The sequence below is a fragment of the Pseudorasbora parva genome, chromosome 22, assembly GCF_024679245.1.
Source record: "Pseudorasbora parva isolate DD20220531a chromosome 22, ASM2467924v1, whole genome shotgun sequence".
Taxonomy (NCBI): domain Eukaryota; kingdom Metazoa; phylum Chordata; class Actinopteri; order Cypriniformes; family Gobionidae; genus Pseudorasbora; species Pseudorasbora parva.
Genome location: NC_090193.1, coordinates 23,988,441 through 24,013,058, shown reverse-complemented (window position 1 = coordinate 24,013,058; position 24,618 = coordinate 23,988,441). Strand labels below are relative to the sequence as shown.

The 24,618-nt window shown below is 37.4% G+C and overlaps 3 protein-coding genes across 18 annotated transcripts in view; 2 read left to right on the top strand and 1 right to left on the bottom strand.

Moving 5' to 3' along the window:
* ppfia4 (PTPRF interacting protein alpha 4) overlaps window positions 1–5,440 on the bottom strand; it is a 142,152-nt gene extending 136,712 nt beyond the window's left edge. For 14 of the 15 annotated variants that reach the window (XM_067432221.1, XM_067432219.1, XM_067432223.1 and 11 more), the window contains exon 1: window positions 4,498–5,440. In XM_067432221.1, coding sequence (XP_067288322.1) covers window positions 4,498–4,746 — 249 coding nt within the window. In that variant the 5' untranslated portion in view covers window positions 4,747–5,440. The remainder of the gene's footprint in view (window positions 1–4,497) is intronic. The other variant, XM_067432220.1, reaches the window with a different exon arrangement.
* Window positions 5,441–6,202: 762 nt separating this feature from the next.
* Window positions 6,203–16,975, top strand: tmem183a (transmembrane protein 183A). The gene is made up of 8 exons (XM_067431702.1): window positions 6,203–6,420; window positions 6,519–6,608; window positions 9,049–9,213; window positions 10,887–11,046; window positions 11,646–11,826; window positions 11,907–11,987; window positions 12,070–12,225; window positions 15,542–16,975. Exons 1-8 carry the CDS (start codon window positions 6,357–6,359, stop codon window positions 15,728–15,730), a joined length of 1,086 nt encoding a protein of 361 aa, XP_067287803.1. The 5' UTR covers window positions 6,203–6,356; the 3' UTR covers window positions 15,731–16,975.
* A 1,509-nt stretch (window positions 16,976–18,484) lies between these two features.
* tfeb (transcription factor EB) overlaps window positions 18,485–24,618 on the top strand; it is a 42,970-nt gene continuing 36,836 nt past the window's right edge. For both annotated transcript variants that reach the window (XM_067431345.1, XM_067431342.1), the window contains exon 1: window positions 18,485–18,715. The gene's annotated coding sequence lies outside the window, so the exon portion shown is untranslated. The remainder of the gene's footprint in view (window positions 18,716–24,618) is intronic.

The following is a 24,618-nucleotide window of genomic DNA, read 5'->3' as shown; positions in this document are numbered from 1 at the left end:
GTTGAGGGCTGCAACAACAACTTTTAAATGACAATATCCTGGCCGGACTACTGTTGTCAGTGATATAAGTATTTGAAATTAAAGGGGTGGTTCTATGGTGTTTTTCTAAGCTTGGCTTTTTTTTTAAAAACGCTGTATTTTTTAAAATATTTTACCTTTATTCCACACCGCTGTCCTCACTGTCCTTTAAACAGCTCGTTTGCTATCTACTTCTATGAAGCCCATCCCTCCGAAAAACGCAATGGTCTTAGATTGGTTAGATGGTCAAATGTAGTTTCATGTATTTTTATTTGCTGAAGTGCCAAGCACAGGTTGTCCTTAAACGCCACGCCCCTTACCATAACGGTACCTTTAATGTGGGAACTGCTCCATCTTTTAGTATGAGCCTTTGAGCATATACAGTAGTAAAATCGTTAAGATTTTCGTGAAATGTGCAGCACAGACGGCTAAATTTATACTGTAATCAGCAGGAACTGAATTAAACACAAATTGTAACCATTGCTCCCAAAGTCCAGTGTCCCAAGGAAAGCCGAACACAGAAGTCGTGCACTTGTGGTAAAAATAACATAGTTTTGATGGCATGTCTGCAACACTCTAGCCTACTGCAACAGCTCTCTCTTCCGTAATGACTGTGAAGCGGCCTCGCCCACTTTGTTGCGTGTTCGTGGGGGCAGTGTTTATGTTATGTTATGCTGTAGGCAATAAACTGCCATAACTTTACAAGACAATATCTCCGTTTGAATTGAACTTTCAGCGCTGTAACTTTGGTTATGGTCAAGCAGCAACATTACACACAAACTAAAGTTAAAAAAGTGAAATCGCATGCAGCCTCCCCTTTAACATGATTTCTTAATGTCCAGTGACATATCAGGGCCATTTTATGATTAATTGAATTACATTTCTTACATACAGTTCCTTTAAGGTATAACAGACTATGGGCCAGATTTACTGAACAGTGTAAGAGCGCAAGCAGGATGATTTTCATAATGACCAATGCAATCTACCAAGAGAAGCGCAGGTTAACATCTGGTTTATGATGTTTTGAGTGGTAAATAATGGTGCAAATATCAGTACATTGACTAGCACAAATCTTAGTAAATCAACTTGCATGATTTATTTAAATACTCTCCTCGCATATTTTTTTCTTCTGAAAGGAAAACTCCAACAAATGCATTTGCAATTAGGTCAGCCGCAAAAAACAATGCCTTTTCAGCACTAATTTTTGTGTTTAGTAAATCCTGACAGTGGTTTTTAACCCCAAAAGAGGGTTTGCGCTGATGCAATCCATTGGTATATCATTGGTTGCATCAGCTGTCTCGATCGACGTTTACTCTGGTTGGTCAAGCTCTGCTCTCTGCTGAAATAAAAGAGGCAACTTTCCTCCATCTTATCTATAAGCAAGGACTAAAATAAAGTAATTTAATATACTAATTAAAGCTACACTGTGTGATATTTTCCGTAAAGGTATAAGACCATCAAGTGAATATTAGTTTCTGTTCCTCTCAATTCTGATTTCGTTTGAACTCCTACGGATTTAGTCCAAGATTGACATGGCAATCCCCCTCTTCACATTCGACATGGTGCCATCGAGTGTTAAAACGCGAAAGGCAAAGCTTGAATTTACGGGTATGTCCCTCTTTGGCTAATGTACTTTTAAGATGGAGGGGCAACATGGCGACCGGCATTCGAACCCCTCAACCGTATGTATTTTCAATAGCATATTATAAACTTACGAGAATACTTTATTACTTGAAATAAGTAAATATACATTAATGATCACATATATTTTTGAAAGAACTAAGTGTTTTTAGCTAAGAATAAAATAAAAAAGTTACACAGTGTAGCTTTAATATTGATTCTGGAATCTGAAAAATTGCCTTTTGTAACATTATAAATGTCTCTTTACTGTCCATTTTGATCAGTTTAATGCATCCTTACTGAATAAAAGTTAAAAAATGTAAACAAAAAAAATGACAAAATCTTACTGACCACAAATTCTATAGCGTAAGTCTGGATATCTAGATTCCTTGCTACTAAGTGCCTCAATGGTGCTTCTCAAACTTTTCATCCTCAAAATCATTCATTGCATGCACCATCTCAGTAGTACCGTAAACAAGACTTTATTTTCCAGATGGACAGATAGAAATGCCCTTGCATGCATGCCCTTACTCCCAGAGATTGCATGAGGACAGCCAATCAAATTAGAGCTTGCCAGGTCAAGAAAGTGCTAACAGTCTGAGGTCTGAGGTTGCATGCCATTTGAGGATAATACTATACAGGCAATACGTTAAATCAAGGGGTTTAAATGTAAACGTTGGCTGTAAACTAGATTTAGATTAATTGGCCTCTTAGCAACAGTCTCACATGCCCCAGAGTGTCACATGAAAGGAGGCATTTTCCTTTGAACAGTCCTAGACATGCAAGCCGCAAGACAGGAAGTCCAATTTTCCTCTAGAGACAGAATGGTGATGCATCTCTGAACTACATAAGCTGGTCCTGGTCTCTATTTCCAAGGTTCAGTCACCTCCTTTTAAACCTAGTTTTCAAGTAACAGTCTGAAATTCCTCCTACGGGAATAGAGTTCTTGATTCATAATATACCACCTATTAGCAGTCTGTATGAGGAGGGTGACGTAAACTGAGATGTAAGCTGCTTTTGCATCACAGGGAGGGAGACGGGGGAAAGATGGGGACTGGATGCTTAGATGAATCGATAAATATCACTTGTGTCCTTGGCGAATGACCAAAAAGAGCAATGTGATACAAAGGAAGATACACTAGAAGAAACCCTCTACATCTCTGCCCCTTCCTACATTACGTAAACTGAAGCTACCACCCTCATACACCTCACTAAGGAAAAAACAAAATGCTATTGATATCCATAATTCTATAATTGTGGTAGGAATTTTCTTTAAATTGTAACCTTCTTGCCATTATTTGACTGTGATGCATGCACAATCCCCACCACTGAAATTTCTGGGACACATATATTTAAGTAAATGATGCACCTTTGTGAAAACAAGTGTTTACCTGCCACCAGCAGTTTCACAATGCATCCCCTATAATTGTGTGAGTCCGAGGAGCCACTAAACAGAATGCACACAAAATGAATAATACATCCGTTTTAGCTCTTTTACCAACAGCTCGTCTGGGAACATTTCTTCTAAGAGACAATTGGTTCATATAACTACACATTTGCAAAAAATGTCCTCTATAATACCATATTAATGGTCACTTAAGTCATAAACAATAATGAAACATTTCAACTTTTGAATTCTCTTTGCCATATACATTTTGCTACTTTGAAAAATATCACAAAATCTTTTTTTGTTGGTTTTTTTTTGTTTGTTTTGCAACTTTTTAGTTCATGAAGTCAAGTCTGTTAGATTCAATGTTATCTATAGATTAGTATATACACTTAAAAGTTAGAGTGTAGGCAATTTCGGAGTGGCTAGCAATAGCAAGCTAGCTTTGAAACCATGAGATTCCACCGTCCCTTCAGAGCGTCTCCAAAGCCATGTCTCCTTCAAAACACATTAACACACATAGCAAATTCTGCAAAGCGTCACGAGATGAGAGACGGCATTAAATTACCGAATGCATTTTTTCTAATGAGATCAATTCTATTTTTGATTGTTATCAGGATGCTACGATGACAGCTTGAGCTTGCTCAGGGCGGATCTGAGATGAAACACTGCTTGTCAATCAACATTCGTGGGAGGGGCGTCCGAACGGCTCGATTTGAGACAGGGGAAAACATAAAAGGAGATTTTAAAAAAACACTTTGGATTTTTATCATTTCCATACAATCAGCTTGTAAAAAAAGCATTTACCATTATATGACCCCTGTAAGACATCAATGTGTCGCCACGAGCCACAGGGTTTAATATGGATTCGTATGTCTGTGTGTTTTTTACTCTCAGTGACTCTCATTGAAAACACCCCATTGACATGCATTATACGAGCAACGGTTGGAGTTAAAAATCTTCATTTGTGTTCTACTGAAGAAACGAACACACCTTGGATGCCCTGAGGGTAAGCAGATAAACTAATTTTAATTTTGGGATGAACTTAAAAAAAGGTCTTCCCTATGGGAAAAACAAATGTCTTAATATTCCATATAGGAAAAATACTTCCAGAACCAAGGCCGTTAAAAAAGTGGGAAGGCCGGCACTATTGGGTGTAGCTAAAATGGGACGAGCCCCTTGGCATATCCTGCCACTCTTGTCAAGATATCATGGGGTCTTTAAACACATCAGTGGGCTGAAAATTAACTATTTTGAACTCACTGGGCAAGTATACATGGTAACCATAGTTTATTTCAAAATAGCATATTTATTGTCAATTTGGTAACAAAAAATAGACGTTTAAATTAGCTTTTTGCACTGTTCATAGACCTCACAGTTAATGTATAAAAGTAAACGCCATTTTGCCATTTTAGCTTAAACCCTGATTACCATAACGCAACTTCCTGTGTACCTGTGTCAGGTGTGTTTACCTGCGGTAACGCGGAGTTCAGCTGTCTCTGAAGCACATCTCTCTCGTGAAGAACATCCTGGAGTTTGGTCTGTGACTGGATGAGGGTCTCCTGTGTCTCCCGTAACGACTCCAGCAGCTTATCTCTCTCATCTAACATATTCACCATCAGCTGTTCAAAATTAGACTCGGCGTCGGTGCCGTTTTGAGAGCCTCTCTGGGAACTCACCGAGTCCCCCTCATTTATGGTTGGCATCACTTCGCACATCATATTGCTCGTTGTACTATGAAGTCTAAGTCAAATTAGAAATTGCTTTTTTAAATTCAGGATTGAGGTGCACTATATATATTTAGTGCCATTTAAATACACATTAAACATGTCCATGTATTTTAAAATGCATCTTCTAATTTTACTACTTGCATCCCTGTCTAGATTCTTCACACACCTTGACCTCTCTGGTCCATGACTGTCGGCCTTTTCCGCTCTGACATTATCCACCTAGTTTGACTGGGAACTCAATGCATTTCGATGCACGCTCATCACAGCGCTCGCCACATGCATATTCCGATTTCAGTTGCTTGAACCTCGGCGCCCTTCGCGCTAACATCCACCAGTTGCCATTAACCTTTCAGAAAACGGTGAAATTCGCGTCTGCCGCATCCTCCAGATCCCTCTGCCACCACCATCATCATCATCTCCCTTCACGGCGAGCCGAGCGAACCGCTCCTCCCTCTACGAGCTCATTCCCGCTTGCAACACAGCTATTCAGCTATCTCCACAAACATTCGGGCATGTTTTAAAATATAAATGCACCGACGCTTTGGTGGACGTAAAGGTTAAACGTCTCCCACGTCGTCGGCGAAAATCATATCCACCCGGCGTGGCTCTGTAAAGCTCGTTCAAACAGCGTAAAATCGGAGTTCCTCACATCAGCACCACGCGACTACATGACTGTCATGCACGAGACGACAGTGTGAGAAATGTTGTCACGCGCAGCGCCCTCTGGCGGCAGGCAGGCTCATAGAAATGACGGACCTATCATGAAGTGCCAAAATATTTCAAAAGCCCTAAAAAGGAATTTTTGCATGCATCTTTTGTAGCAAATCTCATATTTATTTTAGCGTTTGTTCTTAAAATATTATTTTTAGGCCCATTTTATAAAGTTTTGTAATTTTTTTATGCATCGCTTTATTAACATTACTGGCATCAAGTTGAACTAAAAGTAAAAACAAAAACTAACAAACACACACACATTAAAACATGGTTTAGATTAAATAAAGTAAAACTTAAAAAAGCGAACATTTATTAAATAAAAAGAAAATGTTGTTTCTGGTTGCTCTATGTTAAACAATTTTCATCAACACAATCAAATGATCATGATCAAGTGTTTACAATAGTAAACGTTATGAAGAATATCATGAATCTCGTTAGAAAGGCAGAATCTAAAAGTATTCCGTTCAAACTCCCTGCTAAAATGACTTTTCTCGAGGCTCAATAGTCTTTTTTATGTTTATTGATTCTCCAATTTATTTATCAGTATAATAATTAGTACTTCAAGAACTTTCAGCAATAAAAAAACAGCTGAGATGACGTCATGGTTTTTGTACATATTTTTCGCTGAAGCTTGGGTTATGAATATACACCGTCTGATTGGACGAATCATCTCGCATATGATTTCTGCGTCCGGTCTGGCGAGTCGTTTGCCTTCTGAGATCTCGCGAGAATGTACGCGACCTTGAGCGTCAGTTCCATGATGGCTGAAGATCCTGGAGGAGCTTTCTTTAATTTCACCCTCATTTTTATCGGTTTTTCGTTACCTCTGCTGGAAAGATGGCAGGGCACACAGCCTCGATAAACGGCCACAGACCCCAGCTCGCGTCATGCCCAAGAAAGGGAACCGAAAACGGCTGAAATTTAAAGCCGGGGATGTTTGCTCGGAGTCAGGTAATAATAGAGCGAGGCGGGCTGATGGCTTATACAGTATAATGTGTGCTGCGTACTTTTATGTCAACTTAATTTCTTATATTTCTTGATCTTCACAGTAACTGTGGCTGACTATGCCAACGCCGATCCAGCCATCGTGAAGTCGGGAAGAGTTAAAAAGGCTGTTGTTAATGCAATTGAAAAAGAAGGTAAATTCAGAAATACTTACATGTACGTCAACATGAAATCATGGCGGGACAGCTTGTCACTCACATGAGATAACAGCAATAGAGTGCATTATTATCCGCCCACTTTTATCAGCAGTGTTGGTTCCAGAAATATATTTTACCCCATTCATTTTTCTCTTTAATTAAGAGCTTTGAGCCATGAAACAAGCCAATCAGTTATGAGGTGAATCACAACATAAACTTTTTTTATTTGAAAAGTGTCAATGGAACAAGACTGTGTACTTGTATTAGTAGACTGTAAAAACTACAATCCCATAAACTGTTGCAAAAACCATAATCAAATTGAAACCTACTTTTTATAAAAATGTTGATACAATATGCAAAAGTATTACTTTAAAGATGTCATGAACTGGCTTTTTCATTTTTTATACGGTTTTCTGAGGTCAACTAATGAATTTTGTGTGTTTTTTACATTTAAAACATACCTAAGTGATAGGCTATTTTCTACACTGGTTTTGAGGCTCTCTCCAAAACACTGGGGTTTGATGAGCGTCACGCACTGGAGACTTGGAAGTAAACGGCCACGGCTAGGATTGGATACGATTTGCATATTTAATGAGCTTCAGCTCCTCTCATATCTATTCCCCTGTCAGTTCAGTTCACATGAGGGCGAGGTTGTTTTAAAGAGCAGCAAGTGGAATGATTCAAGTACGTTTTTAACAAATAAACACAATGAATGATTTCTCATCTACCTGCGATTGATTGGACTATTATTTTTTTATTACATAGTCCGCACAATCGTTCGATATAAGTGTGAACCACGCCCACACACATACATGTGCGCAATAGCAGAACAAGAAAGAAGTATTATGATATTCATTGGTCTGCCGACGGGCTTCCGTTTTGGAGCCCATACATGTCTGAGTCCAGCGTACTAAAGGAATGTTCTGTTAGACACTTACACTTAAGCAAAACGATCTATAACAATGCAATTCTATTACATATCAAAAACATGCTTCACACACATACGTGTGTTGCAAAATTCCTCCTGTCGTATCTAATATACAAGAATAGCATTGTGAGATTTGTTTACAAACAATCCCGCAGTGAACATCATTGTCTTTGCCACATCAGCTGGAACCTCATTAAAATAAAGTTTAACCACACATTCCTAATATTAGGATATGAAGGAAGCTTATGCAGCGACTGTGTTCTTCCACAACCAGGATTAGCGCAAAATTTTGCTATATTCTTCGGAATATGTAATGCTGGTGGTTAGCGTGATCCGATTAGTCGATGGGCAGGGCTACCAACACGATCGTTTCCTGGGCCTAGTGTCTATAAAAGCTTTTCTTTGACTAACAAGGACATTTTCTGCTCTGAATTTTACAGGACAATCTTATATTACCATGACCTTTTATATATCAATAACTCAAGGGAAAGTAGATTTCTCAATTCATCACCCCTTTAAGTTTGTTGCAAAATATGCATACATTATATACACAAATATTTAAGTATTTTGAAAGCGCAGTGAGACCGACTCTTACATCATTCACAGTGCTTCATGGGAGTGGGCAGAACTAAAGAGCTCTTTTGTCACGTTTTATTTGTTTTGACTCTAAATTGGTGGAATTGTCTGTACAGCATCATGGGTAATGTAGGTTTTTTTTCTGTTGAACAGTTATTTAAATAATGCAGGCTGATGGCTATAACAGAAGCATATACCATTGATTAACAACCTCTGAGCTCACAGTAGGTCTGTCTGTTTCCCTATGGAGAAAATGAATATTTACTTCCAAAACCCACAAACCACAACAATTTTGTCCAATCAATTTCTGATGGACAAAATCAAGTTCTGCCTGACATTGTCTTGTTTGAGAAGCCATTTTACTATACACAAAACAAATATTCAAAAATGTAATTGCGATTTACAAAGGCTTGGCAAGCTTACTTCCAATCTGTACAAAAAGAATATAAGAATTGATAGAATTGTTGGTGAAAAGTAGCCAGATGATCTACTACTTATAGCAAGATTCTGAAGTGCACATCCACTGGATACTTTTCTATACCATGAGGCTACAGGGCAGGAACATATTTAATGGTAATACTAAGTAAGTTTAGAACCTACTATACAGTAGGAGATTTTCAGATGAAGTGATGATTTAAAATACTGTTCATTGGAACATTTTCACGTTACATATATCTTTCTAAATGAGGCCTCTGTATTACAGCTGCTCTTTACAATGGCCACAAACATCTTTAATCAGCCTAATTAGCTGACTCGGGTGTGTTTGATTAAAACTGAAACTAAACTCTACAGTCTCCAAAAGCAAGACTGAACACTTCTAGTTCAGACTATTTAGAAGATACTGTTATCCAGTATGCTGAGATTATCCGTATAAATTGCTACGTATTTATTTGACACTTAAAAAACCCAGCAGTGATCGTTTTTATTTTTCAGTGAAATTACTTTGTGGACTCGAGGCATCTCAGGGTCCTGTGCAGGAAGTGCTCTCGTCTGCAGTCGGTGTGAGTAACGTAGCCCATGAGAGCAGTGACGAACTGGACTCAGAGGAAGGGGATGAAATCAAAGGGTCCTGCAAAAAGAAAAACAAAAGACGCAAAGGTAACCTCAGGGCATTTGGTGATAAGTGAGTTGTCTAATGCAGAGTTTCCCAAACTGCTGTTTGTGAAGGAACTGTAGGGGGTTGTGAGTTACTTATTTACCAAAACTCCAAAAAAAACAATGTAGAGTAAATGTGTTTTTTTATTTATTTTATTTTATTTTTACCTCCATGTCATTTGATTACTTACGGACATCAGAGGACTCTAAATGCAAATGTGTTAAATGATTAGTTCACCCAAAAACATTTACTCACTCTCACATCGTTCAAAACCTAACGCCCGTTTCACAGCGCAAGCGTGATCGGCGCGTGAGCAGCGCATATTTTTTCGGCGCCCATGTTAATCAATGAGTGCATTCACACCGGGAGCAGGAGCGCGTGAGCGTCAAGCAGGAGCGTCGCGTGAGCAGCAGTGAAGCGGGGGTTTCGGCAGAGAGCCTATTTTTGCTGCGCTGCTGACGCTCAATTAAAGTGAAAGCACACTTTTAAAGGACAAAATAAATATGATTTCACACAAAAAGCATGTGTAGTATATTTGAACAATAACTGGAGTATGTCAGAAAAGAAAATGAAGAATAAAAAATATCTTTTGAAGATTTACCAATTTAAACTTTTAATTATTCAGTTTGGGTGAAAGTATGGTTATGATTATAAAAAATAAAGTAAAGTTGCCAGAAAATATAATAAACTTTCGTTTAGTTTAGTATTTAATACTCAGACAGGTATGCTCTCGGTCTGCAGCTGCAGTCACGGTTTAAAGTGAAAGCACACTTTTGATGGACAAAATGAATAATAATATCACAAAAAAGCACTCAAAATGCACTCAAGAAGCACATGTGGTGTGTTCTAACAATAACTGGAGTATGTCATTAAAGAAAACGAAGAATAAAAATCATCTGTAGAAGATTTACCCATTTAAACTTGTTTTAATTATTCAGTTTGGGTGAAAGTATTATAAAAAGTAAAGTAAACTAACCAGAAAATATAATCAAATTTATTTTAGTTTAGTATTTAATACTCAGACAGGTATAGGCTCTAGCATTGTGGGAGCCGCTACTGTGACGCTGCACCAACGCTTCCAGTGTGAATACTCTCGCGCGTCTGCAGCTGCAGTCACGGTGTAGTTACACTGAAGTGCTGCTCACGCGCTGCTCACGCTTGCGGTGTGAAACAGGTGTAAGGCTTTCATTCAGCTTCAGAACACACAAGCATGCTTGAGCTTTCATTTACCATATATCAGTGCTCTATGTACGTTCGCTGATCAATTTCTTATTCACAATGTTTATATGTGAATAAGTCTAAATTAAAAACTGAAATCTCTTGATGCATTTGGATTTCTTTTACGATATCTTTATGAAAGTTTTGAAGTGTTTTTGAAGTTTTGGCTGAATAGACCTTCAATAGAGGAATAGTCGTCCTTCAGGTTTCAGTAAAAATATCTTTGTGTTTGAAGTGAACAAAAGTCTTCTGGAAAAAACACAAGAATGAGTAATTGGTGATAGAATATTTGTTTTTTGGTGAACTAACACTTTAACTTTAAATAACTTAATCTCAAAGGGCTCTTTATTTAGGTCAAAAGGGTTTGGCTGGCAAAAAGGTTCTAATGTATTTTGATATTATTTGTTTCGTTGAGCTTGTTGAGATTAAGTAAACCCTGTCATTATGACCCTGTCAGAACACAGTGAAAGCATAGATGGAGAGGAGTATCCCATTGATATTTGGCTTGTGCTTGCTGCATACATTCGGCCAGAAGACGTCTGCAGATTCTCTTTGATCTGCAAGAATGCTTGGACTGCCACGTGCACAGCTGCATTTTGGACACGACTCTACAAAAGGTGAGCTGCCAAAAAATAGTATTAAACCTATTTTGTAAAAAAACAGTTGGTCAATTTTATATTTCTCCATAAATTCCTCCCTCTCGATATTGTTCACCCAAAAAATGTAATTATCCCATAATTTTTTTTATCATCTCCTTTTAATTTTTGGTGATTTAAAATCTTATGGTACAAGCTCGAAAGAGTCAGGATATTTTTAATATAACTCTGAGTGTGTTTGGCTGTAAAAAGAAAGTCATACACACCTAGAATGGCTTGAGGTGAGTAAATAATGAAAGAATTGTTGGGAGAGCTAACCCTTTAAAAGTCCCCTTTGTCCCCTTTTTAATAGGACAAAGGTTTATAATGTTGTGATTCACCTTGTAGCTGGTTGGTTTTGTTCATGTCTTATATCTCTTTAACAAAGACTTTTTTATCATTCCTATGAGGGAAAAGCAATGGGAAAGATACTTTCGGAACCAAGCCTTCTGAAAATGTGTACTGGCACTGTTGTGCACTATTAGACTTATCTGTTTTCCCCATCCAGGGCATTTATGCATGACTAAATTTCCTTTTGATGTGTTTTATTTATTTAAAAAAAAAATTATACCTTTCCCCAGGCACTATAATCTTGATGCAGACCTCCCCGATCGCCTTCGGCCGGATTCAATCACAAGGATGCGCTGTCTTCGTGCCCGTGTGATTCGCTCGCTTTTTCACTTATATGAGCCCTTTAGCTTGCGGGTTTCCAAAAGCCCTCCTCTTCCTGAATCTACACCTACTACACTCCTCAATTCCAAGGTTTGTAGATGTACTTTCTCTTTTTTTTAAATCGTTTATTGTGAGGACTTTTATGTTTTATGTATTTCTTGTTCCTCCAGTGTTTATTGTTTTGGATCAACAAAGTGTCTGGAAGTAGGTCAGAGCCGATGTGGGAATTCAACTTCAAGTTTGTAAAACTGGTATGCCCTCAACACCTTTGTTGTAAAAGCAGAATATGAGATGAATGCATTGTTTTTAATTCCCTTGTATTTTAACTTTCAGCCAACCAAGGGCAAAAATGGATGTAGTATGGGTCTTCAGTTTCCCAAGCAGTATAAAGATGTTCACACTAATCCAGACTCAGACTGTTATCTACTGCGGGTCACTACCCTCAATTTCATTTTTACTTCTGTTGTGATGGGCATGACGTTGTCTTTGGTGAGTGATAAGTCAATTTAACGTGTTATGATTATGTATTTATAACATTGTTGAATTACAGAATGAAATACTATATGTACTCCTGTTGCTGAATCTCTAATCAACAGAGATAGTTCACCCAAAAATGGAAATTCTGTCATTTACTTACCCCCGGGTTGTTCCAAACCAAGCCTGCAGTCTCCCTCTCATTTACTGAAGCTTTCGCGCCTCGATCGCCCCCCGGTGACCGGTCCCAGTAAAGCCGCCCCTCTGTGTTTTCTAATGGACGCGAGACAAACTAAATAATAAAATTACACTTCAAATATTTTTCCCCAAAGTTAGTTTATGTCACTGAAGGCAGTTATCATCACGATGATTTTATTTCAAGTGTTCATTTTTAAAATAAGTTTAGTTTTAGTTAGTTATCTGATGCTATAAAAACGGTGGGGTGTGACGTCATGATTGACAGCTGAGACTGACGGCTTCTCTGAGTGAAGTTGTCAATGAGGCACTAACAGATTTTTTTCGGAATTTTTGGGAGCAGATTGGAGCTTTAGCTTTAATTTCTACATTTTCATAACCGTTTATTTCACACCAACATAATTAATTGTTCTGCATCTGCGAGAGTGTGGGCGGGCTTTTGATATCGCAGCTGTACTTCCTGCGCTCTACTGCGCAACTCCGGTCCCGAAATCGCTACTGCGCAGACTCGGTCCCAAGATGTCCGCGCCGTGCAGGCCGCCTAAAAGCTTCAAATCTGCCAAGCGGAAACGGATGATGTCGAGTCGTCCATATTTTTTACGGTCTATGTTCCAAACCTGTATTAATTTCTTGCTTCTGCTAAACGCAAAATATATTTTAAAGAATATGGTAGCCAAATAGTTTTAAATTTAGCCCCAAATAGCCCCAATTTATGCTATGAAAGTCAACGAGGCCCATCAACTGTAAACTATACCTTATAAAGGGTTTTTTCACCCAAAAATAAAAATGTCACTTAATTACACACCCTCATGTCATTCCAAACCCGTAAGACATTCGCTCATCTGTGGAACAAAAAGGAAGATCTTTTTAATAAAATTATTTCTGTCCCTCCATTGACAGGTATGCATTGCAACTATTTACACTTTAAAAAGTTCATAAAGAGATCGTAAAACAAAGCCATTTGAATCGAGCGGTTTAGTCCAAATTTTCTGAAAAGACTCGCTTTAAACGATGAACCAATTTAATTTAGGGTTTTGTTCACATATAAACATTGATCAGGGAACATAAGCAGAATCTCAACTGAAACTGCTTCAAACGTGCTGCGTGACACAAGAGTGAGCCTCATTGGTTCTTGAACGTCAATCGAGCATGCTTGAGCTTCCCTTTATCATATCTGGGGCCTATTGCACAAAACAGGATATGGGATTAAGCTGGGATATCTTGGTGATCTTGTCATCTGTATGCAAAATTTAGTACACGTAGTAAACGTACCCTGAAGGCAAGCTTGCACCAAGAACAATAACGATAATGGAAGATAACTGTATATTAGTGGATAAATTGAGTCAGGATCACCAAGATATCCCGGCTTAATCCCTTATCCTAGTTTTGTGCAATAGGCCCCTTGAGTTGATGAATTTTTATATGCAATAAAATCCTAAATTAAATCTGTTTATCATATAAAGCTCTTTGGAAAATTTGGACTAAACTTCTCAATGCATATGGATTAGTTTTATAATCTCTTTATGAACTTTATAAAGCATCAAAGTGTCAGTTGTGTAGCTGTCAAATGGAGGGACAGAAAGATTCAATTTCATCAAAAAGACCTTCATTTGTATTCTGAAGATGAACAAAAGTTTTAAGGTGATGATACTCGGGGCAACTTTTAAACAATGTTGCTGAGCAATGTTGCCATCAATGGGCAACCAGATAAGACACGGCCCAACGCCTCATCTAAAGTATCCAGATATACAACATTGCTAAAAAAAAAAAAAAAAATGTGGCCCCATGTATCATTACTTTTTATGGGTTTGGAACAACAGGAGTAATTAATGACAGAATTTTGGGGGTGTTTTTGGGTGAACTATCCTTTAAGCCTGGAATGGGCAAACTGAGCAACAAACTGGGAATGGGCAACTTCTCCAGGGCAAAAATCTGGCCAAGAGTTGATGCCAGTCTGCAAATTTGTTTGTTGTTGTTGACTGATTTCATGTGATGTATGATAAAAAATAAGAAGAAAAAATCATCACTTTGTCCGAAATTGAATACAGTGTAGTAAATACTACATTTGGTTTTAAAGCTTACACTGCGTGATATTTTTACTCATCTAGCAGTGAAAAGGTATATGACCATCCAGTGAATATTAGTTTCTGTTCCTCTCAATTCCAATTTCGTTTAAACTTCTACAGTGGCTGATTTAGTCCAAGATTGACATGCCTTCCAGTTCGAACTTGTCCATGAGTGTTCTTTCAAGTGATGAGGTTACTTTAGAAAACGATTATAATTTGCAGTTATTTAATTTGTCAGTTAACATGTAGGTTATGACATCTGTAAAATTAATAATAGTTGTACTTTTTCGTTATTTTTTTTACCATTTCATTGCTAACATCAGCTATCAGGTTCCCACACGAATGCAAGCTAATCTTGGTAAAGTAACTTTTATCAGTCCTTGGCGACTTTATGTGAATTTATGGCTATGTCCCTCTTTGACTAATGTACTTTCAAGATGGAGGGGCAACATGGCGATCGGCATTCGAACCCCTCACCCGTATGTATTTTCAATGGCATATTATAAACTTACGAGAATACTTTATTAATAGAAAGAAGTGTTTTTAGCTAAGAATAAACTAAAAAAGTTACACAGTGTAGCTTTAAACTTAATTTGCGACCCTTAAAGTATGTTCTGTATATTGTGTGTGTGTGTGTGTGTGTGTGTGTGTGTGTGTGTGTGTGTGTGTGTGTGTGTGTGTGTGTGTGTGTGTGTGTGTGTGTGTGTGTGTGTATTGAGGGAAATTCGGCCATACCACATCCACCACCTTCCAGCATCGGTTGTGTCGCTTTAAAGCAATTTACAACTGCTCTCCCAGAGTAAAGTGTCCATCGAATGCGCACTTCATAATCTTGCCGGAAGTATTAGGTCATCCGGGTTCTTTTAGCCTTTAGTAATCTGCTCCATGATTTTAGATGGATGTCACTTGGTATTTGTTGTTGAATCTATAGCCTCAGAGGAAATTTAGTGTTCTGTGTTATGAAAGTTATGTAAGATAATGCCTAGCGGTGTAGACCAGCTGAAGTTGCCACATTCATGTTTTTTACTCGCATTTTCACAAGTAGTTATGCTGATGTCCTTGTCTTTCAGTTCACCATTAATGTGAGCACAGACATGAGGCACCACCGAGTGCGCCTGGAGTTCCAGGATTCACCGGTCATTCGAGGAAAGAAACTTCGGGGTGAACAGGGGGTGCAGGTAGTGCTGGACCCTGTCCACAGCGTGCGCCTCATGGACTGGTGGCACCCTCAGTACCCCACATCTTCATATAATTATTAGACTACTGTCAACCAACCTTCTATTTTTACAGAACTATTGCAGAAGACAATTCAATCTTAAAGTCCTCAGTCGGCCTGGCGTTCACTATTTGTTTTTCTATTGAATTTTATGCTCTGCACTTAGTGTGCTGCTCTTATGAAGACTTTAGTTTGATTAGAAGTCCTAACTCAAAAGACATTGTAGAAGGAAATTGCCTTTAATAGATTGTATAGCTGCCATATTTAATTTGACAAAAATGAAAACAACATGGGATGTTTTCTAGAGAGGTTAATTTTTGGTCCACTGGAAAATTCCTGGCTTTCTTGAATGATCAAAATTCCAAGTGCACTGAACATACTGTGCCTGCTTCCCTCCGTTTTTGTATATGGCTAGATTTAATTGTCAAATTAAATATGACATCTAGATCAGAATTATATGACATGCCTTTCTTTCCTTTGAGTGATTTCAGCATTAAGTAATCATAACAGTCACATAGTTGGATTTGCCTGACTCTATTCTTGAATCATGTGATTTTATAGTTGTTTTTGGTTTTTCTTCTATAACATTCCCAAGCATCACCTAAACTAAACTCCTGATTTTTCTTGCTCTGTCTCAGCAAATTTGTGATTCGGCAAACTGGATGAACATTTAAATCTATCAAAAAAAAATTGTAAAAAGTGTAGCGTAACCCCATTTTGAATTAACTTTTAGATTGGTGTTAGATAGGGAAGGAAAGCTGGAATTTCATGTGTTCGAATGCTTTCTTTGGGGCCATTATGAGTTCCGCTTTGCTACTGTATGTGATTGCCTAGTTAAAGTGGTTCTAATTGACTGCATTGGTGAGGGAGTTTCTATGTGTTGTAGATATTAAAGTGTCTTAGTTAAAATAATAAAATTGTTGTGATAGAGAAGTTATAGATAATGCCAAAGTTATTGTAATCAAATATAAAAGTTTGTAAAGTAAAATCTATTTTGTTTTTGTTTAAGCTTTGGGGTGTTTTGATTTAGACTGGAAAGTTTCATCAGAAGGCAATGATGTTTTGCAATATTAAATAAGATGAGCCTGAAACTGTTTTGTGGTTCTGTCCTGTGTGGGAAAGTAGGACACCCGGTGGGCCAAGCTGAAACAACCTCTGAACCCAATTGCTGTTTGTCTGATTATGTTGCTGGTTTTTGATTGTAATGCCACTGAATTGCATGCTGTATGATTGCATACTTGCTGGAGTAAATAACAGCTGTGCATTAAACAAATGCTTGAAAACTGAATGCTGACCAATCACAATCAACAAGACAAGAGATATGTGTAATGAGTAAGATATGAGTAAGGTAATGAATAAGATACAGTCAGCTGCTGCGCCTCTGCTTGGGTTTTCAGTCTGGCAAAATTTATTTGCACTAGTAACTGGCTGACTGGTATATTATCTCTTCATTTATAGGTAGTATAAGATTATGAATAATAGCAAAACATTTTATACTAATCTAGTTATATTTGGGTTAATTATTTTAAATGTAATGTTTACTGCCATGAAACTGCAAGATTTAACTGCAGAAAAGTGCATAGAAAGTAAAGAAATAATTGTTTGTATAAACGTTTTGCCCTCTGAAACTGAATTTGCAAAAGGTTTATAAATGCATGCATATATTTAAGAAAAATAGAATGTGTATATATGTGTATGTATGTATATATATATATATATATATCCTGCATTTATTTGATCAAAAATACAGATTATTTATATTGTGATTTATTACAATTTAACATATTTGGTTTTCAATTTAATATACTTTATATTATCATTTATTTTTGTGATGCTAAGCTGGATTTTCAGGATCTTTACTCCAGTCTTCAGTGTCATGTGACATCCAGTCTATCACATGATCCTACAGAAATCATTCTTATATTCTGAGTGTTGGAAACAGTTCTGCTGCCTAATATATTTGTTGAATAAAAGGTTCAAAAGAACTGCATTTATTCCAAATAAAAACATTTTCAAATAATATAATTCTCCTTTACTATACATTTTTATCAATTTAACATATCCTTTCTGAATAAAATTATTGATTTATTTAAAAAAAATAAAGAAAATAAAAATGACTGACCCCAAATTACTGAGCAAATAGTGTATGTTGTTGTTACAAAAGATTTGTATCTTTAAAACATTTGCTTCTCTTTTTTTACTTTTATTCATCAAACTATTATAAAAAAGTATCACAGGTTATGAAAAAATATTAAGCAGCATAACTGTTTCCAACTTTGAAAAGGAATCATGATATTAGAATGATTTGTGAAGGATCATGTGACACTGAAGACTGGAGGAATGATACTGAAAATTCAGCTTTGCATCACAGAAATAAATGATCATTTCAAGTATATTACAATGAAAAAGAATTATTTTAAATTGTAATATATCACAATATTACATTTTTTTTCCTTTATTTTTTTAATCAATGAAAATCAATTAATGCAGGCTTAATGAGCAGAAGAAACTTCTTTCAAAAACATTACAAATATTAATGTGTCCAAACTTTTGCCCTGTACTGTATATACACACATATTTAAATTTATATTACACATATGAATGGGTGCCTATTTATATTTCCATAATAATTATACACTGTACACATGTAAACGCACAACTTTTATTTTGGACACATAATAGGCTACGTTCAGTCATCCTTTAACATTGGCCGAACTGAACGACATTTCCCACAATCCACTGTCCGGGCTGTGATTGGTGGCCTCGGCTGCTGCGGCTGTCACAAGTGCCTACAGGTGACTGGTGTGCGAAGCTGTCACATCACAGCGCAGTGAGAAAACAAATCGCACATCACACAGGGGAGTGAGTTCTGCTGAAATTATCGAGAAGTTGTAAGCGGTGCTCTTTCACAGTTTCGCTTCCATACGAATGTAGAGGGAACTGATACCAGGTTGGCTTGAAGTCTGCACAACTGCCGCTCCTTTCCAAAAAACTACGTCCCAACTTTGTACTTTCTGACCTTCAGCGGGTAAGTGATACAGCTCATTGCGCTCCACTCTTGTCTAAATAAGTCTACCTCTGCTAGAGTTGCATTCGTTTCTAGCTTATTCCTTAGCGACAGTGTTTACATATGTTACATGTTAACAATAGACAGAACCGCGGTTGGTGCGTATGCTTTTCGTTTTTTGTAAGTCATTGACTTCTCTTGGAGGGAAAAGTAACTCTCAACTGCATAATCATAAACTTAGTTATGCTTGAAATCATTATGCCTTAAATTCAAGTTAAGCAGTCTATGCTTCCTGGCTTCTTTAATTGTGTTAGTACTTAGCCTAATATATTATATATATATATATATATATATATATATATATATATATATATATATATATATATATATATATATATATATATATATATATATATATAATAATTTCAATGCTGTTCACGAGATAAAGTTATGTTTATTTATTAACCTAACGTAGCCTATGGTTAATGCTAGTCGTTTGTGCCTATCGTTGGCGCAGAGCCATAGGCTATACTGCTGATACCCGATCTGCTCAAACTCTCGAAATATGTATAAACAGCGTCTTATGTAATGCGAACAGCGCAGCACAAACCCCCACACATGCGTCCCCTATAAAAGTTTAAGCTATTTACACATAATGTACAAATATAGCGCGCAAGTTATTTATAGGCAGCATAAGCAAGGCATCTGAATATACTTCCTAATCTGAGGCCGACAACTTCAGTATTTCTGTGTGCAGATCTGTATCAGAGCACATTAACAAGTTTTCTGATTAAGCTACATTTCTTAGCATATTCTGAATACAATGAATACATATTTGTTTATATTCCAATATTAAACAATCTTGTGCATGTAAATCCAGTCATTACTTTCAGTATAATCACTGTTTATTGAACAGTCATTATTTATTATTTTGCAGCATAATACTGACCACAAATGTCATATAATCTATTTGAGAGTTGTAATTAATAGCTAGGTGTTTTTTTATGGTTGCATTGGTTTAATTTATTCAAATATCAGATAACCCACACAGAAACAATAGCCTACATGGCTACAGTATAATCCAGTATTCAGATTTAGTCGAGCGAAAAAGTGAACAATGTATGAATGTTTTTGCCTCAGTGAAAATGATAGTATCAAATGAATCCTTGTTTGTTTATTATTGTGTAGTAAGTACACAAACCTTCACCTTCATAAAGTGAGGTTGTGTGTGTGGGGGGGGGAAACAAATATTTATTATTATCTAACAATTAATATGCTTATATATTTTTTTAAAAAATTATCCTGTCGACTTTTTACACAAGTGGAAATTCCTGCCTCTGGCGCTTGTATTTTTCATTAAATCGAATGGGCCTTTCCAAATGTTCCCTCCGCTGCTTAATAGTTCAGCTGAATCATCCATAGGATAAATTTTCTGACATGCCAGAAAATCAAGTTCACCCGCAGGTCAAATCAGACAGCAGCAGAAAGCTGAAGGCTTTATCTATCCTCTCTGATGGTGAGAGATAAACGCACAGTCCTTTTGCAGGTGTGGCACCATGGCCTTGTCCATCACACGCGCCGGCACACGTTTGACTGGTGCTTGTCATCCAAACAAAGTCAGTGCATTAGGCGGCAGTTATGTGTCTGTTTTGATGCAATTGAGTGACTTGATCAGATATACACAGAGAGGAAGACAGTATGGCTGATGATAGGTAACTTCAGAACACTCACCTCTCCCACACACCCGTGGACACACAAACACCCAGCAGCGAGGACAACGGTAAACACATTGGTTACTGCGCATTTGGGTTGGCTTGCTGTTGCTTTGTTTCCATTACACTGCCTTTGAGTCAAGCATTTTAGTTGAACATAAACTACACTTGTGTTAATTCTAGACATGACCCCATCGCCTTGACTTAAAACGAGCTGCTACGGAACAATATGTTGGTGTACACAAATGAACAATGATAGAATTCCTTCCCTTTTTCATGTTTAGGCTGTGATATAGCTAACGGTCAAAAGGAAAATGAAATTGGACTACTTATAGTCTAAAAATTTGATTGAATTCTAAATCAGTATTGTTTGGTAGAACAACTAGCCCTCTGTTCAGCACTTTAAGAACAAAAAGGTCAAGATGTGCCTTTTTTAGCCAACTCTTGCACCAAATCATGCGCCAAAAGCCTGCTTTGTAGATGTAACCCTTTCCTGTAAATATGAAACCAAATTTTGTTCCTCTCTGCTTGTTTTCACAATGGCACTCTGAGGCGATACTTGAAGCTGATGGAGCGTGGAGAGAGAGAAAGAGCAGTGGGCCATTTAATGCAACAGCTGTTCTCAACAATGACGGAGGCATTACTGACTGAGAAAGCAGAATGTACGATAGACAATACAGCTCTGTGTTTTGTTTCTAAAGCCCGGTGCACATATTTTGGCCATAGTTTTGCTGTCTGAGAACATTTTCATCAATTGTAAAAGATTTCTTTGGTTGTTACGAAAAGTATTGGCAGTCTTGGCCAGGTTAGCATGGCATGGTCATGTTTTCCTCTTGTCTTTTGTGATCAATCTTAGCCTAAAATTCAGCATGGAATCAAAATGGTGCCTGTTTCCTGCACTTTGTTAGCTTGTGTTACTAGTCTTGTGTTGAACAATTAATCATTGCAAGTTAATACACAGACAAAATAGTTTGTTTTTGTAATCTTTAGTAGGGATGTGCCGCTCTACTCAGTATCGGTATCGGCTCCGATGCGCCATTATTTGCCTGATCGGGTGCCGGACAGACAGGACCGATCCAAATTCGATACTGTGCACATAATATTCTGTGTTATTGTTCAGCCCGAGTGCCCCACAAAAGGCACAAAAACATTATAAAGCACCATCAACGCCTCATGCACTATATTATAAGTGTATTATAAGTCATTAAGTTCAAGTTCACGTAAATGTTTCCCTGTCAGTCATTCTCCATTCAGCTTTAAACTGCGTCGCGCTCGGTTACGGCAGTCAACATGATGAAACTCTCTGCAAGATGATTCACTTGATCTGTAGATAACGCTCTGGTTTCGCATAAAAATGTCTTTATCTGGCTGGAGATTGTATTGTTCTTCACACACGGTGACTGAAATGTTAAAACTGTTAAAATGAACGGCTCAATAAAATATTGCATAGATAGATACACTATACGCATCGATATATCTTCCTTCTGTGTTTTGAACTTTTTGAACTTTTTGTGTTTTGTTTTGAACAAAAAAAGTGAAGTACACTTAAAAATTGTGCTAAATAGCACTAAAAGTAGTGAATTGGCTTGCAACCATAGGGGAACCACTTTAAGTGCTATATAGCACCTATCTATATAGTAAATGTCGCTATGTAGAACCATAACCATCCCTGTTCTTTTCCTCAGATTTTAGATCTGTTACTCACTCTCATATGTTTGAAAGCTGTTTTGAATCATTGCTGTTCTGAGGTCAAAAGTATTGTGTAGGGGCCCTGGAATATTTCCTTATAGGGGGCCTTGTGTGCATATATTTTAATTTACCAGGTGTGGTAGCCCATTTCCGCAACTAAACAAAAAAATTAAAAGAGTAATTGCGACTCTTTATCTTAGAAATTGTCTCAGAAATGTATCTCTTTTTTCCCTCACAATTGCGAGTTGTTAAGTCACAATTCAGACTTTTTTCTCACAATTGCGAGTTTTAAAGTCAGAATTCTGAGATCTAAACTCGCAATTGCGTGATATAAAGTCACAATTCTGACTGAGAAATAGTCAGAATTGTGACTTTATGTCTCGAATTCTGACTTTAATACTCGCAATTGTGAGAAAAAAGTCTGAATTGTGACTTTACAACTCGCAATAGTTAGGAAAAAAGTCAGAATTCTGAGATAAGTCGGAATTACTCTTTTTATTTTTTTGTTTAGTGGCGGAAACAGGCTTCCATAAAATACACTGTATTGTATGTTGTTTTAAAGGTGTCATGAACTGGCTTTTATTTATACTGTTGTCTGAGGTCAACTAATGACGTTCGTGTGGTTTTTATATTCAAAAACATAAGTAATAGGCTATTTTCAACACTGGTTTTGAGGCTGTCTTCTGAACGCTGGGTTTTGATGGGCGTCACGCACTGGAGACTTGAAGTAAAAGCCCACGGCTAGGATTGGAGAAGATTTGCATATTTAATGAGCTTCAGCTCCGCTGTCATATATGCCCCCGTCAGTTCAGTTCACATGAGGGATAGATTATTTTGGAAGCGGCAACTGCAACTTGTCTTTATCAAACAAACAATGATTTACTTCTCATCCACCTGCGTTTGTATTACATGGCCTGCACCCGCACGATCGGTCTATATAAGCGCAAACCACGCTCTCACACACACACACACACACACACACACACACACACACACACACACACACACACACACACGTGCGCGCCCAGATCAAGAAAGAATGTCTGCCGACGAGCGTATGTTTTGGTGTGGTACAGCCCCAGGACTAGTACTTTTACATATAAAAAATATGTTTTACTCACATAAGTTTGTTGCACCATTCCTGTCGGTGGAACACATTGTGTCTGCAAATCCAGCATTTGCGACTTGTTTACAAATGATTTAGTGGTGAAATGAAGCGAACACACATACAAAGTCTTCCCCACGTGAGCTGAACTTCATTAAAAATAAATAATCCTAATATTATGATCCGAAGGAAGCTTATGCAGTGACTGTGTTCTTCCACAATATCTTGCTATCTTCTTCTACATGTTTATTGCTGCTGGCTAGTGATCCAAACAGTTGCGCTATGACATAAGGATGAAGCTCACGATCGATTTCTGGGCCTGGTGTCGATAAAAGCTTTTCTTTGACTAAAAAGGAAGTTTTCAGCTCTGAAACTTTCTGTCAAACGCAAAAAAATATATTTTCAAAAATGTCTTTCTTTTGTCCACACAATAAAAAGTAAATTGGGTCCACTGTTGTTTTGGACCAGTTAACTTTCATTGTATGGACAAAAACAATTAAAGCATTCCTCAAAACATCTTTTGTGTTTGACAGGAATAAAAAGTCATACAGGTCTGGAACGACATGGCACAATGCTAATTTTTAAGTGAACTATCCCTTTTAAACATCTAGCTGTAATGTTATTAGCCAACTATTGAACACAATTATCAAAAGGACCTCATCAGATCCATCATGTAATTTGCAACAATTAATGTATATGTTGCATAATAGTTCTGTTCTCAAATTCATGACTTCAGAAGCCATGCAATTTAACCTGAAACCAGACCAGGCGGTCCTGTTCTTATGTATACAGGGGCGTAATATCCTGTTTAACTTCAGCCTCATCCTTACTGTATGCAGTAGCAGAGAGTGAAGATAATATGATCAATGGTTACACCGCTTGGAGAGTCTTGTAGTTAGTCTTTTAGTATTGAAGATAAAAATCAATGGTAATTAAAAGTGTAGATGGGGAGCATGAAAACAGTACGGACGATGTGGTGTACGGACAAAAAGTGAACATGCAGAATGATGTTCAGGCCGGGTCATCCTGACCCTATAGCCCTGGCTCTGGGATAGTTATGAGAGCAATACAAATGTATTTCAGTGATAAAAATGTATTTTATGCTTCTATAATGTCTATCAGACCAATGATCACTTGTTGTTGCTTTACAGTTTTTACAGTCAGTTTCCTATCCCTCTGAAAATGCAGTTTTATTGCTAAAACCAGAAAGCCTTTTTTATGAGATGAAATGTAGGTGACCCATATGTAGAGGCTCAACGCGTCAGATCAAGATGAGCGTACCGTTTCACGGCGTTTATCCATCCTGCAGTACTCGCAACACACAGCACAGACACTCTATGCACTGTAAAAAAAAAAGGGCAAATTTTGAACTTTTGCAATACAATCTACTTGGATGTTTAAGTTATTTCAACTTAAAT